General features: G+C 43.1%; 1 protein-coding gene across 3 annotated transcripts in view; it reads right to left on the bottom strand.

Annotated features, from left to right (window-relative positions):
* LOC111934946 (contactin-3-like) overlaps window positions 1–16,997 on the bottom strand; it is a 93,114-nt gene that overhangs the window by 62,613 nt on the left and 13,504 nt on the right. For all 3 annotated transcript variants that reach the window (XR_015275181.1, XR_015275182.1, XM_086846916.1), the window contains exon 2: window positions 6,771–6,904. Coding sequence is in view for 1 of the 3 variants with exons in the window: in XM_086846916.1 (XP_086703042.1) it covers window positions 6,771–6,825 (55 nt within the window). In the remaining 2 variants the exon portion in view is untranslated. The remainder of the gene's footprint in view (window positions 1–6,770; window positions 6,905–16,997) is intronic.

The raw sequence follows: 16,997 nt of genomic DNA, 5'->3' as shown, positions 1-16,997 counted from the left end.
TCTGACCCCCAACCATGCAGAAATAAGGGATGGCCAAGCACAAACACATTTACCTTCACGGCATCTTCTGCTTTCTATTCCAAATCAAACGCTTGCCTACAAAAAGTTCTGCTTCCCTGCCCAGAGGCCTGGCTTTGAAATGCCTTTGATTTTCTTGAAAGACCCCTAAAAAGTCACCAAGAAAGTCATAACTCCATGTTCCATCCAAGGAGGGGAAAAACAGCATGCTCTGCTAGTCAACTGTATTTTAATATTCTGTTTATAGTTATGGAAATTTGGCTCGTTTTAGCATCAATAAGTTCTGATTGTGCTAATCAGACAAGAATATAAATGAGCTTTTATTCGCTTAGGTTTTCAGACACGTTTAGTAAATATGGTTGAGGTTAAGCTTTATACTTTACAATGCTGTGTTATTTTGTTAGTGAAAAAACAGTGTGTAAATTGTGTTCTAATCCCTGATAAACACCGATCCCTGAAATTTCACTGCTGATATGTACATCCTGTATTGGAAGAGCTAAAGGCTACTATTAACACATTTGTTATTACACAAAAAACTGAGAGGTTAATTATGGCACAAACACAGCTTTTGTCCAAGGAACTGGCGGCCATATATTTAAAATCACCAAAAATTAAAAACCTAAAGCATTCATTTTAAACACCATCATTAAGAACAACAAGAAAAATCAGAACAGTTTCTACTGAAGAGCTTTTTTTAAATACAAACTGAATTATTCTCAGTTCTGCTGTTTTGCTGAACATCTGCCAAATTACTCAGCTTTAGATTTCAGCCAGTGTACCTTCTCTGTTTTTCAACTGTCAGTCACAGCTTCTTTAATGTGATTTTTTTAACTCCACTGTGTCCTGAGCTTCCCAAGTGAGGGGGTGGAAAGGATGGAAGCCACAAATATTCCAACAACTTCCAGGATCTCATTCCTTCTGAAACTGTTGGCCCACACTGAAACCCAAGAAACACCCATGGAGAGGCTCCTGTCCTGTCCTGGTTGTGGGGCAAGCTCGCTTTGTGGCAAGGGAAATCAGGAAAAACTGGGAATCTTCAAAAGTCACTTCTTCCAAGGTGTCTGGGAAAAAAGGCTGAAGTCACACAGCAAATAAACAGCCATAAACAAAATACCAGGCAATGATCTATCTACCCCAAAAAATCAGCAAACAGAAGTCCTAAGGCACTGGGATTTACCACAATTCCTATTAAATCAATATTTAGCTTGTGGATTGGAGTAAATATTCCAGTAGGGATCACTATTCAATGTGCCCAAGCTCCATAACCTTTTACAAGAAATATGTTGGAATTACTTGCTCTATTGTACTGCACTTCAAAGTGCAGCAGGCAGAAGAACTGTACAAGTACAAACGTACAGCCTTCATGCTCAGTAATATTTGCAGTAACAAAATTTTATTGCAGGATAAACCGCTTAGAAATTCCTTCTTGGTAATTTACGTGAAAATCAGAATTGCCACTAGCCAAAATTTCTCCATTCAAATGTCATCAAATCTGCAATAAGCTTAATTAATGAAGATAAAGGCAGCATTTGTCTTGCTGAAGTGAAGCATTAATTGTCTGAAGGTGAGGATTCAGCTTTAAGGTTAGACAGTATCTGCAGCACGAGGGAGCTGCTTTTCAAGAGGAGGCTTTCTCCAGCTTGAAAGATAAAGCAGAAACCAAGGAGACTCTTCAAAAGCTATTAAAGGTCTTTCTTCAAAAAGAATTTGAATATAACAGCATTTTCTGCACTTATGGAATTAAATATTTGAGCCGGTAAGAGCACGCCCAGCATGGAAACCCAGACTCCTGGAAATCCATGAACCTGGAGAAAGGCTGGGATATCAACATGGGCTTTGGATTTACATTTATATTTACAAGTTTATATTTAGCTGACCAGAAAACACAGATCCTCATGAAGGAGACTCTTTTTTTCCCCTCACCTAATTCCAAGTGAATGGATTAGGACTGTGATCACCTCACTGGGGAGCGCCCAAGGCTGCTCCAGGAGGAATAAAGGAGCTGCAGAGGAAGGCAAGATTTACCCAGGGGCACAGCAAGAGGTGAAGCTGGGTCTGCACTAAGCTCCCACCATCTGTCAGCTCCCAAACACACCCAGAGCAGGCAAAATTCCTCCCTTCCCCAGCCTGGACACCAGCCTGTGCCCACCACACTGGAGTCAGGCTTGGGATTATTTCAGGGCAAAGGGAAATCAAGAACAGCCTCTGCAGATTTCAGCACCTGCCACATTTCGTGTTAGCAGATCCTGACACTCCAGAGGGTCAAATTAATTGCCAAAGGGGAATCAGCTCCCCAAGAACAATCAGGGCACTCAGGAGGGGTGAAGGAATCAGAACCTGCATCAGAATTCAGGAATCACAAACAGCAAGGAGCTCCACCTGGAATTAATCCATGACTTCACCACAGCTCACAGATGAGTTTTGCACTTCCACTGTTCACATTGTTTCACGTACTTTGCTCCTTTTTATCTTTGAGGTTGCTCTTCAGAGTAATTTCAACACAATAATGCTGAAGTTTGTGTTTTGAAATATTGAAACGAGGCAGACATTTTGAAACTACACACACACACAAATATATATATATATATATATATATATATATATGTATTTTTTTGTTTGTTTTTTAATGCTCAGTAATCACCTTCTTGCTCCCCAAATGGGCACCAAGCACTTCAGAAAAAAGCAGAACTCTCAAGACCGGTTTCTCATTTTGTAACTAACTGAAGCCAAACTTTCTGTCAGTGCAATGAATCCGGGTAGTGTCGCACGAGCCATCCCAGCTAAACAATTCTGACAGTCACTGCTGGCAGAGCTGTGCTTGAACATGATGGCTGGGCATGTATAATGCACAAAAAGGAGACTACTATTAATATGCAAAAGCATTATGCATCAAAAGCCAGGCTGCCTCTGTCTGAAGGCTGTAACTCTTAATGAAAACTGAATTTGAACAAGAGTAGTGAAAGATGCTATTTATTTTTTCTCTTACAAATGGACTTTTACTCATAAAGAAACTCCCCACCGAAGACTAAATCTGAAAAGGATATTTCTACTTTCCTTGTGGCATGATTTAATCACAACAACAGAGCAGTAAGAACACAGAAGGTTTGTTTTCATGCTCTTTGGAAAATAAAGAAAGAATCATGCTTTCCAATTTCATAAGTCTCCTAAACTTGATACTAAAAGAGAGGAGAACTGTGAATCTGATACATGACATTGCTGTGCCTGAGGGCTTAACAGTTTATTTCTGTATTAGACTGAGAAAACAAAATGAAAAAATGAAAATAAAAGCAATAAAAACACCTGGATTGACATAAAGAAACACATAGAATATGATCTAGTTTTAAACTCGGATGGACTGCTGAATAAGAAATTAGAAGAAAAACCTCCCTATTGGCAAATTTTAGTATAAAGTGATAAAACAGGACCAGGCTTCAATGTCATATAGTTTCTATATATTACAGTAGTGCACTGGCTGGGTGTTTGTTTGTGGCTTTGTGGTTTTTTTGGTGTTTTTTTTTGCCAGGGCTTGCAATGGCTGGAGGAAAAAAAAATAAATTATTTTTGTTTTTCTTGATTTAAATAAAGTGCAGCAAAGACTGTGTTAGGATACACTGCTTGTGGTGGCAAGGAGTCAGAATTTTAGGAAAGTTAATCCAAGTGACGCCTCCAAGTCTGAAATGTGCCCTTTCATCACCTGAAGGAGAAAAATTTTATGCATTTACACACAGAGTCCTCCTTGTTTCGTTTCTCTGAACTCTTTTTATTCACAGCTTTCCTTCCCCTTCAAGAAGAGGGGCTCTCAGGAGGAGCTTTAAGAACACATCATCCTGGGGAGAAGGTGAGGAAAGCAGAGCCTGTGTGTTGCTGCTGAAGATGAATAGATCACCTGGACACAGGTCGAGGTGTGGTGAAAAGAAGAGAGAGTTTATTTTTCCTCACAGGATTTATAGGCTTTTGACCATGGCCAGGGATGGGATGGTCAGGATAACACTTCCCCCCTGCTCTGGCCATGAGAGATGCTCATCACAAGATGTGTAACAGAAAGAATGTACACATATCTATGTTTACAGTTATTCTCTTGGGAAAGTCCTTAGAAAACTATGTTAGCAAGCTCAAAAGCTGAGTTTTCAGGGCGACACCTGTGCTCTGCAGGGCTGGAGCAGCCCTGGCACTGCCCTGGGGCTCCCCAGGAGCCTCCTCCTGCTCCCCAGAGCAACAGCAAAATGAAGCCAAAACCGCCAAAAGCGGCCAGAAAACGCAGCTGCCTGGCAAACTGCAGGGGAGCTTTCACACACTCATGTGATGGAGGTTCACAGATTCCTGGCACTGCTCATCAAATTCATCCTCACACACTCCAGACAGGATTTGCCACCCCGGCTCCCCAAGGACCGAGTGTAGTCAGGGCGCTCAGGAGGGGTGAAGGCCCTACAAGAATCACAAGTTGCAAGAAGTTACACCTGGAATTAATTCATGGCTTCACCACAGCTCAGTTTTGCACTTCCAACTGCTGATGTTGCTCTGCGTATTCTACTCATTTTTATCTTTGAAGTCGCTCTTCAGAGTAATTTAAACATAATAATGCAAGAGTGTGTGTTTTGAAATTCCTCTCCTAACAAGGCAGCCATTTGGAAACCCCACATACATACATATATTTCATACTCAGTAATCACCTTTTTTCTCCCCATGGACAAAAAGACCGTGGGATCATTAGTCATACAGATGTAATCATACTTCAGTAAACAAAAACCCAAGGGCCACTGCTTTTTTTCATTAGATCCTCTCACATTCCCCTCTTTGATGAACTATGAAGATTCACAACAGATAAAGGAAAAGCAATTCAATATAGGACACTGCAATAAGGGGCCTAGTTTGAAATACATTATCTGCAAAGACAGAGAATGTCAGGGTTTATAAGCCAAGATCAGCATCATCTCCTTTTCTGCAGCTATGATGTTATTTCATAACACTGAACTGCAGACAGCTCTTACAAGAACTGTCTTTTTGCTTATAGGCAAAGCAAAAGAAAAATGGTTTTCTATGGGGAGGCAGAATACCTGCTGATCTATCTTAATAAGAGGTTAAAATAACATTCTCCAAACTGTTTGACAACTTGTTTTTACATTTACAGCGTGCTCTTACTGAAATCTGTTTTGAAATCAATTTAGCTCCAGGATTCCCAGGTGGATTTTAGCCTGCTGCTCCAAAGGTCCACTAAAGAGTCACACAATTGAAGCAAGCAGGTAATGTTAGCATGGAACACACACCCCAGGCTCCAAATATCAGGAGATTTTTATCAGGATTGAGCCCTTCTGCAGAGTTTGGAAATGCTGGAAATGCTCAGTTCCTCAGATTGCACCTGGCTCAACTCTTGTCTCAGCAACGCTGACTGGGACTCCACACAACCCCCTCTGTGACAGCAATTCCACACTGAATCAGGGATGCACACCCCAAGCACTCCTGTCCCACCTGCCAGCTGGCTTTCAGAGACAGGAAAATCAGTTTTCTACTTGACTTCTTGCTGGTTCTCCATCCTGCCAACTCCCCGTGGCCACTGAACTGATGTCTGGCAAGTACCAGCTGCAGGGAGAGACCAGAAACTGGGGCACAGAAGGGCTGGGAGGATGGACACTGGTTTCACTTCCCTTTCTTTAAAGTTCTTGACTAAGCCAAAAACAAATCCTGGCCTTCTGAGCCTCCATGAAAAGCTAAATCCATCTACCCTGGAGCTGTGTGCGGGACTCCAACCCTCCTGACCACTGCCAGGACACAAACACCGGTGACAGGAGGAAGGAGATGGAAGGAGAGGCTGGCACAGCACAGGATCAGGAGGAAATCACAGGCAGGGGACTGCCCAGGGCAGTCACAGCATTTCCCTCCATCCCCCCTGCACTGGAGTTCCTGGAAAGCAAACTCATCCATCCACAGCAGATCTTGGGCATAAACCACTCCATTTTCATGCTGCATCAGGTACAGGCACTGTCCTTCTCCCCAGAGCTGTGCTGACCGTCCTGAAGGGGAAGCACAAGGGGCATTTGGGCACTGCCCTGCTCTTGGCAGGCCTGGCAAAGCCAAGGGGCACAGAATTCACCAGAGCCAAGCCCTGAGGACAGGACAGGAGCTTCTCCTCACCCCTCACACAGCTGGCATCACTGGGGATGCTGAGCAAAGATCAGCACGGCAAGCCTTGTGCTGCTGTGAGAGAGACTGAGCTCGATAAGGGAAAGAAAAATGACTCTGCAGAGCTGATGTGGCAGCAGACAGGAGACCTCAACAGCAGCACCAGCTCCAGACTCTGAGAGTTGCCTGGCACAGCAAGAAAAGCAAATCTCTGCACCAGTTCACCAACACCACAGCGCTGCTCCTCAGGGACAAACCTCATTCTAAAGCAGAGTTTTGAGAAAAGCTGCAGCAATCAGCCACAGCAAGAATCTGGAATGTCCAGTTAAAGATAAACACACACTGCAGCTCTTCAGTCAGAACACCTACCATGCACTGCTACCAACAGCATCCTTAATGCTTTCCAGTATCTTCTGCTTGCTCTGAAAGCACGTCCCTATGGAGCAAAGGTTCTTCTAATTCACTCACTTTTAATATTCTGCATTATTTAACACATCTATTGCATGCTTGGCTTCTAAACCCTACATAACTTGTGCATTTCAAAGCCTCTGGGTTCTCCTCCTCAAGTGCAGCTGAAACCTTGAATCTGGGAACTTATGCACAGCTCTAGAAGAGAAGTTAGAGATCATTGTTACCTGCAAGGCAGCCAACAAACGACACCAGCAACAGCTGCTCCCACAGCAGCAGCATCTTCTGTCTCCTGAATTCAGTAATTCCGGTTGTCTCAGAGGAACTGCGTGTTTAAATCTTTCAGGTGGCAAGGTTTAACCTGTTAAAAGAACAGACATAAAACTGAATCCCTTGATGGTCCTTTAAGAACTGGCTTCCTTGTTAAAGCACTTTTAAATAAATACAAAGTTGGCAGATCCTTTAATGTTCCTCTTTTTTCCAGGACTTAATCCCCCAACAGAAGGGTGCATTCATATTTCACATTTTTTCACGTACATGAGGTGCTGGAAGTTTTATTCTCCAGCAGGAGCAGAGCTGACAGCTAAGTTGATTTTGCAGTTCCCACTTCCCACCAAGCTCCTGCACTGATTTATTTGTGAGATACAGTGGATTTAAAAGAAGAGAGGACATGAATTGCAAACATACACAGTTCAGCAGCTGGACACATCTGGGAGGAGCAGCTCGTGCTGCACTTGGCCTTGTGCAAACCATGCTGGCAACACAAACCAAGTGATTTCATTCAAGCCACATCCAGCCCATCCTTTTTGTGATGTACTGGAGTGGGATGTGCTCACTGATGGCTTTTTTAGTTTTTAATTCCTCTTTGGGATTCCTCTAGCTTTAAATCCTCTTTGGAATTAAAACTTGGAATTAAAACTTGGAATTCCACTTCTACCTTAGTCACTGGCCAGATGATGAACCCTGTGCCAAGGCCCACCAGCTTTGCTATGACATTATTTAACTTGCAGTTTTTTTCCTAAAGAAGCTTTACAGTAATTTTCCTTTAGTTGTAAGACAACTCTGGCCTTTGTATTTTCTGGATGTCACTGCCACAGCATCTTCTCACATCAGAAGAAGGGCAGACAGGCAGGACACAGCCCAGACTAAATGATTCCTTCTGGAATTAGCCTACAGATCACTGCACAGCAATATTAAGGTCAAGAAAGCAACTACTAATTCTGAGCAGCCAAATCTGAGCTGTCTGAACTTGAACTTGATGTTTCCATGTGAACTACCTTTTTTTATTTAAAAAAAACATTAGAATTAAGAGTTTAATATTGCTGCAGAACAAGTGTTTGAAGTTCTACCTAAGCTCCCCAGAAAAAGAATTAAAACAGAGGGTCCTCTCTGATACATCCCCAACCTGTGATTAGCTAAGAGAATTTAATCTCCTTCAAAACACATCACCCTTTGCCACAAGGAGAGTATTTTTTCCTCATCCTGCTATCCCTGGCTCCTGTGGGACCCCACTGTCACCTCCACACAGAGCTGGCAGTGGCATCCTCCATCCAGCATTGAAATTCTCGCTTTCTCATTTTCCCCACGTGCTCCTAAAGCAGAAAATAAGCAAATCCAACCCCTGACATCGCTATGAAGTAATAGGTATTGATCCCCCAGCAGGAACCTGCTGCCAGCAAAGCTGGCACAGAGGAAGGCTCACTGCAGGGCTGCAGAAATTCCCTGGCACCTCAGATGGGAAGGAGAACTTCCCACCCCAGGGCAGCCCCTGGGTACAATTCCAGGAGCCTCACCCAGGTTCTCACCCATCTCAGATGGAAAAATGTTGGTGAAACGCAACTAAAATGTTACTAGTTTCCAAAAGTGATGGAGAACAATAAATTCTGTTAATTTTGCATGGTGAAAACCTCAGAACAGCGCTTAGAATGAGGTGTAATTCTTTACAGAATTACAGAATATCCTGAATTGGAAGGGACCCTCAAAGATCACAAACCCAACTCTTAGCCCTGCACAGGGCACCCTGAGGGTCACACCCTGTGCCTGAGAGCACAAACTTTGCTTTGAGCCAGGAAAGAAGTGAGGTTCTAAAGAAACCTGTTCTGTGGGACCTGCAGTTCAAGGCTTTACTTTTCTCCTTTTCTGTTTGGTTTCTGGTGTTGTTTTTTTTTTTCTTTCCTTAGCAAAGCAAACCCACAAAAAACCCTAAACAAACAGAATCAGAACAAAACAAAAACCCATCTAAAAAAAAAAGGCAAACTGAAACAACAAAAAATAAACAAACAAAGCACCTAAAAAAACCAAAAAAACACAAATAAAACTTCTTGCTGAAGCTGTAAACTTGGAGTTGGCCACTCCCCACCCTGTGTTCCCAAGGGAATGTTATCCATGACATCCTCCAGCACTGGAGCATCCCAGAACAGCCCAGCTTGGGGCTGCAGAGGCAAATCCTGCTGGAGCATCACCATCCCAGCCCCTGGAATCCAGGAATTCCACAGCTGCCCTGAGCAGTGAGGGCAGCCAGAAGGGCAGGGAGGGGAGGAGATGAAGCAGGAATATTAAAGTAGGTCACTCTTGTGTGTCAGCTCTCTTACAGTCTTGCAAGAAAAAAAAATAAAATATGGAGAAGCTAAATTAATTTGGTTTTGTTCTCTAAGTGCTCTGGGCAAAGCAGAACATGATAGATCCATTTCAGGCCAGAAAAAAACTGCTTTGGTAGAAGATAAAAAAATTTGAAAAAATTGAAAGCTTTGTATGCAGATATAAAATTGTAAAAATACATCCCATCCTCTGGCTGCACTGTATTTTAATAAATTTTAATATCTAAAGAGAGAATAGTAGCTACCAGCTAACACTGTAAGACTTAAATTACTTTAAACACTTCATTTTGCCTGTGTTCTGTAAGGTTTTGCTAATCTAGGATCTATTCCTGAATAGCCCTGCTTCATTTGAAAAGCAGCACGCTTAGGAGTGCTCAGATTTCCAGCTCCAAGCCAGATAAATGCATCCCTGTGCTCAATAATGTCTGTTCTTCACAACGATGCAAACCCAGATCTACACCCAAAGTATGAACTTATTGAAGTTTCTCCTCAGTTCATTGCTTTCCTATAAAGAAAAGGAGCCCCAAGTAGTTTTTCTCTGCAGAGAGGTGCATGAAGGGCTACAGAGCAGAGTTGCCCCTGGCCAAGTCAGTGGGATCAGGCAGTTTATAAACCCTTGGTCAATGCCTGGCACTGGAAAAAGCTTCTGCCTTGGAAATTGCTCCAAAAATTAAAAAAATAAAATAAAAAAGAAAAGAATCAAATATTGAACAGCACAGCAGCTCAGCTTTGCTGTAACCTTTTCTTTCTTACTGTGATGATCTAAGAATTAAGATGTTAAAACCCCCAAAAACATTACATTAGAAAGGCTACAGGGAGTTGCATTTTATAATATACATATTGCAATTATTTCTCACATGGAAATAACCTGCATCATTTCAGATCCACTGCCAGTGCAGGGATCCAAAATCCAAGGACAACGCTGAGCATCCCTGTCACCTTCACAGCTCCCACACAACCCCAGTGGGGCTCAGGTCCCAGCCACTTCCCTCTGGATTCTGCTCCCAAAATGTCCCATCTTACAAATTAAATTTTAATGTAATATTAAAATCTCCATATTAAAATTTTAATAATAGTTTAATATCTATTATTATAAAGTGACTCTTGATATTAAGAGTCATTTCACGTCCCCCATTTACAGAAGCAAAGGAGAAGATCCACAGCATCATCTGGGAGGTTTTGGAAATAAGACTTAAACTGGCTCCCCCAAAATTCAGCACTTTGTATGTGAAGGCCAGAAAAAAACAAAGCCAAACAGCTCCTGGTGTGGCTGGAAAGGGCTGTGAAGAAGCAGAGTAACAGCCACAGAATATACAAAGGGAAATAGAAATTTAGTTCTTAAATCAGAAAGCTTCCTATTGTTAGGTAGTGCTCTAATTTCAAAAGGCAAAGTTATTTCAAGGCAGTAAAAAAGCAAAGCTGTGAAGTGGTGTGAAAAACACCAGGAAAAATTAACAGATTACATTTCTGTATTATTTATTTCTTTATCTTTCAGAGAAAAGTCAATTCTCACCAGTTGCTCCAACCATTTTTTTTGATGGAAACAACCGGTTATCCAGGAAAAAACCCCAAACAACCAACCAGCCACACAAATTCAGTAGGATGGGAGCAAACACATATAAAAAACATCTAGCTTCATTTTTTTTTTTCCTTTTAAATTAGCCTTGCAAGACCTTTGAACTTTCAGATCATATAATATGGCCAGTGATGCACATGAATGTCTGAAAGAAATAAAAAGTTTGGGAAGGGTTCAAGAGTCAGTAATTTTATTCAGTGACCTTAATTTTTACTACACAGAGTCAAACATAAAAAGCAGTAGTTCCCTAAAGGTGGAATTTTTATTTCTATATATAGAACTGGAACTTGTCAGAGCTGGCTGGCAAGTTCATTTTAAATTTGGGAGTTTGAGCAAGAGGAATTTGTAGAGTCACTGTGTCTAAATTAATCAGAAATTCCTGGAACTCAGGGGAGCTATGGAGACCCAGAACTTATTTTTCTGTATTGATTATTGAAAAACCAAGTGATGTCCTGACACTAGAGGTCAGCAGATCTTTAAAGCAGGGAATTATTAAAATCTCATAAAACCATGGAATTATTTGGGTTGGGAAGGACCTTAAAGATCATCTGATTCCCACCCTGCCCTGGCAGGGATACCTCCCACCATCCCAGGCTGCTCCAAACCCTGTCCAGCCTGGCCTTGGGCACTGCCAGGGATCCAGGGATCATTCCAGGGATCATTCCAGGGATCATTCCAGGGATCATTCCAGGGATCATTCCAGGGATCCAGGGACAGCCACAGCTGTGCCAGGGCCTCATCTGGAAAAATGAGATTTACTAAAGTCATCTCCACAGGGCAGCATGAAGAGGTGAGGTGCTGAACACTCCACAAGAAGCTCAAGGAGCCTGGTTTATTCTTCTTCAGGGAGGGGAGTGATATCCATTCCTGATTTACCCTCAAAATAACATCAGCAGCTGTGAAAAGCAACCCAACGCTCTTGGCTGGAAACACTGAGCTGGAAATTTCCCTCAGCACCAAACCCAGCCTCTGCCTTCTTCAATTCCTACTCCAACCTGAAAGGCACCAGGGCATTATGAAAATATTCCCAGTTTTGCATGGGAGCTCCACACTTACCTCTCCATGGTCAATAAAAAAAATAATTAGAAAAATGCAACAATCCCAGGCTTTTGAAAACCCAAAGGAAAGGGAACTAAAGCCCTGTGGTTGTTCTCCATTTGTACCTGATTTATCGAGCCAATCTTTCTCTAATACCAGGTAATCTCCAGATTTTGCTTTGATACCAGCACAGCCCAGTTTCACTTGGATCTGTCTGTGTTGAGATGAATCCAACTCAGGTATCTGCAAATATCCAGACTGTCCAATGCCACAGCTGAACACTAATTATTTACTAAAATCAAATTGGTATTTGTTTTTTGTTGCACTGAAGCAGAGATGGTGCCAGCTCAAGAAGAGAATTCAGAAGGGATTTTTGCCAGTTGAAGGAAAGAGTTAATTCAATTTGACATCATCCACCAGGCAGATCTAGAGAGTAAGATATCAGAGTAATTTCATGGTAGAGATTGGAAAGGCTTTGGAAAACAAAACACAGAGGCAATATTGACCAGCAGTGGCTGCACGCCTCTGAAAGAAACACAAATGCATCCACTACACCTGAAAGCTGAAAATAAAAAAAAGGATTGACCAGTTAAAAGCTACAGCAGCAAGACAAAGAACAGAGTTAAAAAACCTGCTACTGTGGCCTGCTCCTGAGGTAAGTTTAAAACGGTGCTCCAAGGAAAAAATGTGATTGCTCCAACTCCTTTGGGGTCTCATTAGATCCCTGTTCCATGGCAGCACATCTCATTAGGAAGCTGCTTCCCAGGTACCCCTGTGAGGTGCCCGTGGCTCTTCCTCAGCCTCCTGTCCCTGCAGGGGCACCGACAGCACACACATCCTCCTGACCAAGCTGCAAGCACAGAAACCAGCACGCAACTTCCACAGAAACTTCTCCATTACCGAGCACTGAGCAGGATTAAAGCTCTCTCCAGCGTGCCATTAGCACAGGCCTAGTTAAAAGCATCATTTTATACAAAATTAATTTACCAACGGCTTAATATGGAAGAAGCAGCAACTGTTCTGTGGAGAGTTTTATTACGACTTCTCCTGTCTGGCTGCATTTATCGAGTCTGAGGCACGGTCCCCATCCATCCCCAGCCCTTGATCCGAATCCTCCCGGAACACGATCACACAGGTGGTGCTGCTCTGCACAGCATCCTCCCTGGCCTGCACTTATTCCAGTCCCTCCTTCTCCCACTGCAGCAAAGAACATTTGTAGTGATGGAATGCCCACCCTCCCCACGTCCCCACAGTGTCACAGAACATCTCTGCTTTTCATCTCTCATTCCTCACGGCAGCCCAGCCCCTGCACAGCCCAGCAGAGCTTTCTGAACTCGCTATCTGCACTTCTGCCATCCCACACACAACCACTCAAAACCCTCAGCCTTTACCACAGAGAGTTATTCCATCTCAACAAAAGCAGCACGGTTGCAAAAAGAAAATAATCAAGGGGTGACATTTATCTTCAAGTCCTCAGGAATCCTGCTCTGTTTTAAGACCATCACCTTCCACAGCTCTGCACATCAACCACTCGAGAGCCTCTTTACATCTGTGCTCTGCAGCACCTGCGGGGACAGCTCAGCTCAGTCCTGGGACACCCATGGGAACTCTTCGCTTTGCATCCTTCCCAAAGTTTTCCAGGAAATGTTTACCAGACTCTCTTTAAACTCATTTAATCAGTTATGAGATAGGATTTAAAAATAGTAAGTCTGAAGCAACAGCAACTCAAAACCTGAGGGGCACTGATGGCCAATTCCCACCACAGTGACCCAAATCTCTCGCCATGTGGAGCTCCTGGAAACTCTTTTTGGTGTTGGTGCAGTAAAGGTGCTAGAGCAGATTAATTTTTCAGATTCAAAACACAGCTATTAAATTAAATCAGGATTATGCTGCCCTTTTCTGCATTACTCAGTGAAACACCCACACAGTGAATCGCTCTGGAAATCTCCTTTATCTCATCTGCATACAGACTTGGTGTGCCCTGCTTAACACCAAACTCACACCTAGGCTCCAAGAAAAACCTTCATTCAGTGCCAAAATTGTACTTCCCAAACATACAGGAGGGAAGGATGTTAAAAGCCAAATATTTTCAGGCTGCAGTGTCTGGGGAAGAATTCTTTACCTGAGGCAACCCAGAATTCTGCATATTTAGCAGAAAGAAAAGTTTGAGATTCCGTACAAGCGTTAATAAAATCAAAAAGTAGATATTCATATTCACCACTCACTGCCAAAAACCAGCTTCAGCTGCTACTTTAAGTATTTCCATTTAATACTCTGTACAGACACATTTCTCTATATTTCAGTAATTATTAAATGCCTTCCCAACCCATGACAGCACAAACTTGTGCAATTCAAACCCCCGCTGATTAACACAAAAATATTAACATTGCAATGCACCCTTGATGACATGACCTGTGCTCTGCCCATTAATTCTTCCTTTCTTGGAATAACAATATTTCAAACCAATAATCAACTTGGAAATTTTATTTTTAATTTTATTTTTCCCCCCCCCAAAGAGTGACCTATCACAAATCAAGTATTTCCTCTGTTATTTTAAGGCCCCTGCTGTTGTAATTTGTATTCCTGAGGCTCTCCCCCTGTGAGTTAGCAATTCCAGACACCCTTTGGATAACATTTATGGGTCATCACCTTCAACCAGGCGTCCCAAGACAGGTACTTCCAGAGGTCAGGAATTCTGTGAACCCACACGACAGCATGTCACAAATCACTTCAAAATAAGGTAGGGCTCGAGAATTATGGTAAATAAATTGAGCTGCAGGAATTTTTTAAAAAAATCAAATATGAAGTTGGGTGAACTCTGGCTTGTGTAGCTGCAGTGGGGGAAAGGGTGAGACTGGTTTTTATTTCCATAAGAGGAAGACTCTGATGTCTGTATTTGTGTTCCAAACTCTCCAGGAGTGCCAGGACTCACTGCCAGGAATGCAAGGAGCCTTGGGATGGAGGAGATGCTGCTGCTCAGTCAATTCTTAGTCCCTGAAAAGAAGGGTGACCATTGGAATCAGAATGCTTTGGGTTGGGAGAGACCTTAAAGACCATCCCCATCCATCCCCCAGCCATGGCAGGGACACCTCCCACTGTCCCAGGCTGCTCCAGCCCCAGTGTCCAGCCTGGCCTTGGGCACTGCCAGGGATCCAGGGGCAGCCCCAGATGCTCTGGGAATTCTGTGCCAGGGCCTGCCCACCCTCACAGGGAGGAATTTATTTCAAATATCCCATCTAAACCCACTCTCTGTCAGTTTGAAGCCATTCCCTGTGTCCTGTCTCTCCACAGGCTCCTGTAAATACTCTCTCTCCATCTTTCTTTCAGACCCTGCAGGGCCACCCTGAGCTCAGCCCAAAGCTTCTCCTGGCCAGGCTGAACAATGGCAGCTGTGCCAGCCTTTCCTGCCAGCAGAGCTGCTCCATCCCTCTGCTCATCCTGGAGCCTCCTCTGGGCTCTCTGCAGCAGCTCCAGGTCCCTCCTGTGCTGGGCCCAGGCTGGGGCAGCTCTGCAGGTGGGGTCTCACCTGAGCACAGGGGCACAATCCCCCCTTTCCTGCTGGGATCAGCCCAGGGCACTTTTATCATCCATTCCTCATTCCCAGGTCCAGAACCTTTCTCAACACAGGCAGAGCAGTCTCTGGTGAGGCACCAATGTCAGAATTTCTCTCCAAGCACCTTGGGTGCCATCCACTACAAATCACAACTTCAAAAGCCTCTTTCATCCTGCACGGTTGCCCCAATAAAAACTCATCACTTTCCACTGCATACATAATTCCTCTTTGATATTCCTTGGCCAGAACGAAGCTGATCCGTGCCTCTCGTGGTGTCCCAGCTGGAATCAACACCCACATCCCACATGGATCCCCAGGAATGCTGATCCACGCTGGCTGCCCTGACTCCAACCAAGGGTCACCTGCAGCAATTTGTCAGCAGTTCCCTCTTCATCAAAAATTTACAGGCTGCTGAATTTCCAATGGTGCTACAGCCCACTGTAAAACTGTCTACCTCAAATGGGTTTTTTTTAACCAGAATGTGCTGTTCTCTCTCAAATCTCTGCTCAAAATCACAGGATAGGACAAGATCCTACGCATGAGATGGGCTTCAAATCCCAGGAGGTAAAATTCAGGCAGATCCTGAACTGAGGCATCCAGGGAACAAAGTGACAACAGGCCAGCAAGCACTTGAATAAACAGAACAAAAAATCCGACACAAACCTGAAGCCTGTCCTCAACTCCCTCCCAACACCAAGATTTAAAATAAATTTAAAATGAAACAACTAAACCCAACCACAGACAGCCCATTAAACCCCACAAAACAGTGACAGACACTCCACTTAAAAAGTGCTGACATTATTATCCTGCAACTCAAAATAACGTGAAATTCAACACAAAAATACTCTAAACATCCAAATGTACCAAATTTTACATCAGCCCCGTGTTTAACTTCTCCTAAGAAGTTACTTTGATTTTCAGAGCTCCCTATTGTTGCTCTTAGTCCCAAAAATCCTCATCAGACTGAGCACTCCAGCCCAGCTGGTCCCTCTCAATAAAGGGGAGACCCAAACTCCATCAGAGCAGATAGAAACAGCATTTCTAAACCACTGAATTTCCCTTACACTGACAATTTAAACTGCAACATATGAGAAAAATCATTCTGTGCTGGAATAGACACTTTGGGATTGAGAAACTCTAGAGACTTTTTAGGTTAAACAGTAAAATGTGTTGCTACCTACACATACACACACACATATATTTGCAGACAGATATAAATATATATATACATGTGCATCAGTTTAATAATGTATACTATACAGAATGGCAGAAAAACCTCTTCTTTCTCACCCTCTCTTTCCTCCTTCCAAGTCTCATTAATGCTCAAGTGCCCACAAGAAAATTTATTCCATTTAAATGATGTTTTTGTCCTATGACCAACCCAACACAGGAAGAAATATCCCAAACACCATCACATCTTTTAAAACACCCAGTCCAACCTTAAAACATGATCTGTGCACTGCATTCCTGCACAGGAATTTTCCAGGAAAAAAACCTGTAGTTACTTCTTTGTCCCAACAGAAATTAAAAGTTAAAATTAACAGATGTGAGGATGAGAACCTGCACCTCTCCCACCCAAACGCCACCACGGCACTGGGGCTTCCCACAAAACCCTGGCCTCAACTTGGCTTTTAAATGGAAAAAGCCTCCAGGATTGCAGATTTTATACTCTTTAATAATGCATTTTAAT

The sequence above is a fragment of the Cyanistes caeruleus genome, chromosome 11 (genome assembly GCF_971803275.1).
Source record: "Cyanistes caeruleus chromosome 11, bCyaCae1.hap1.1, whole genome shotgun sequence".
Classification (NCBI taxonomy): Eukaryota; Metazoa; Chordata; class Aves; order Passeriformes; family Paridae; genus Cyanistes; species Cyanistes caeruleus.
This window is presented reverse-complemented; position numbering and strand designations above follow the sequence as displayed.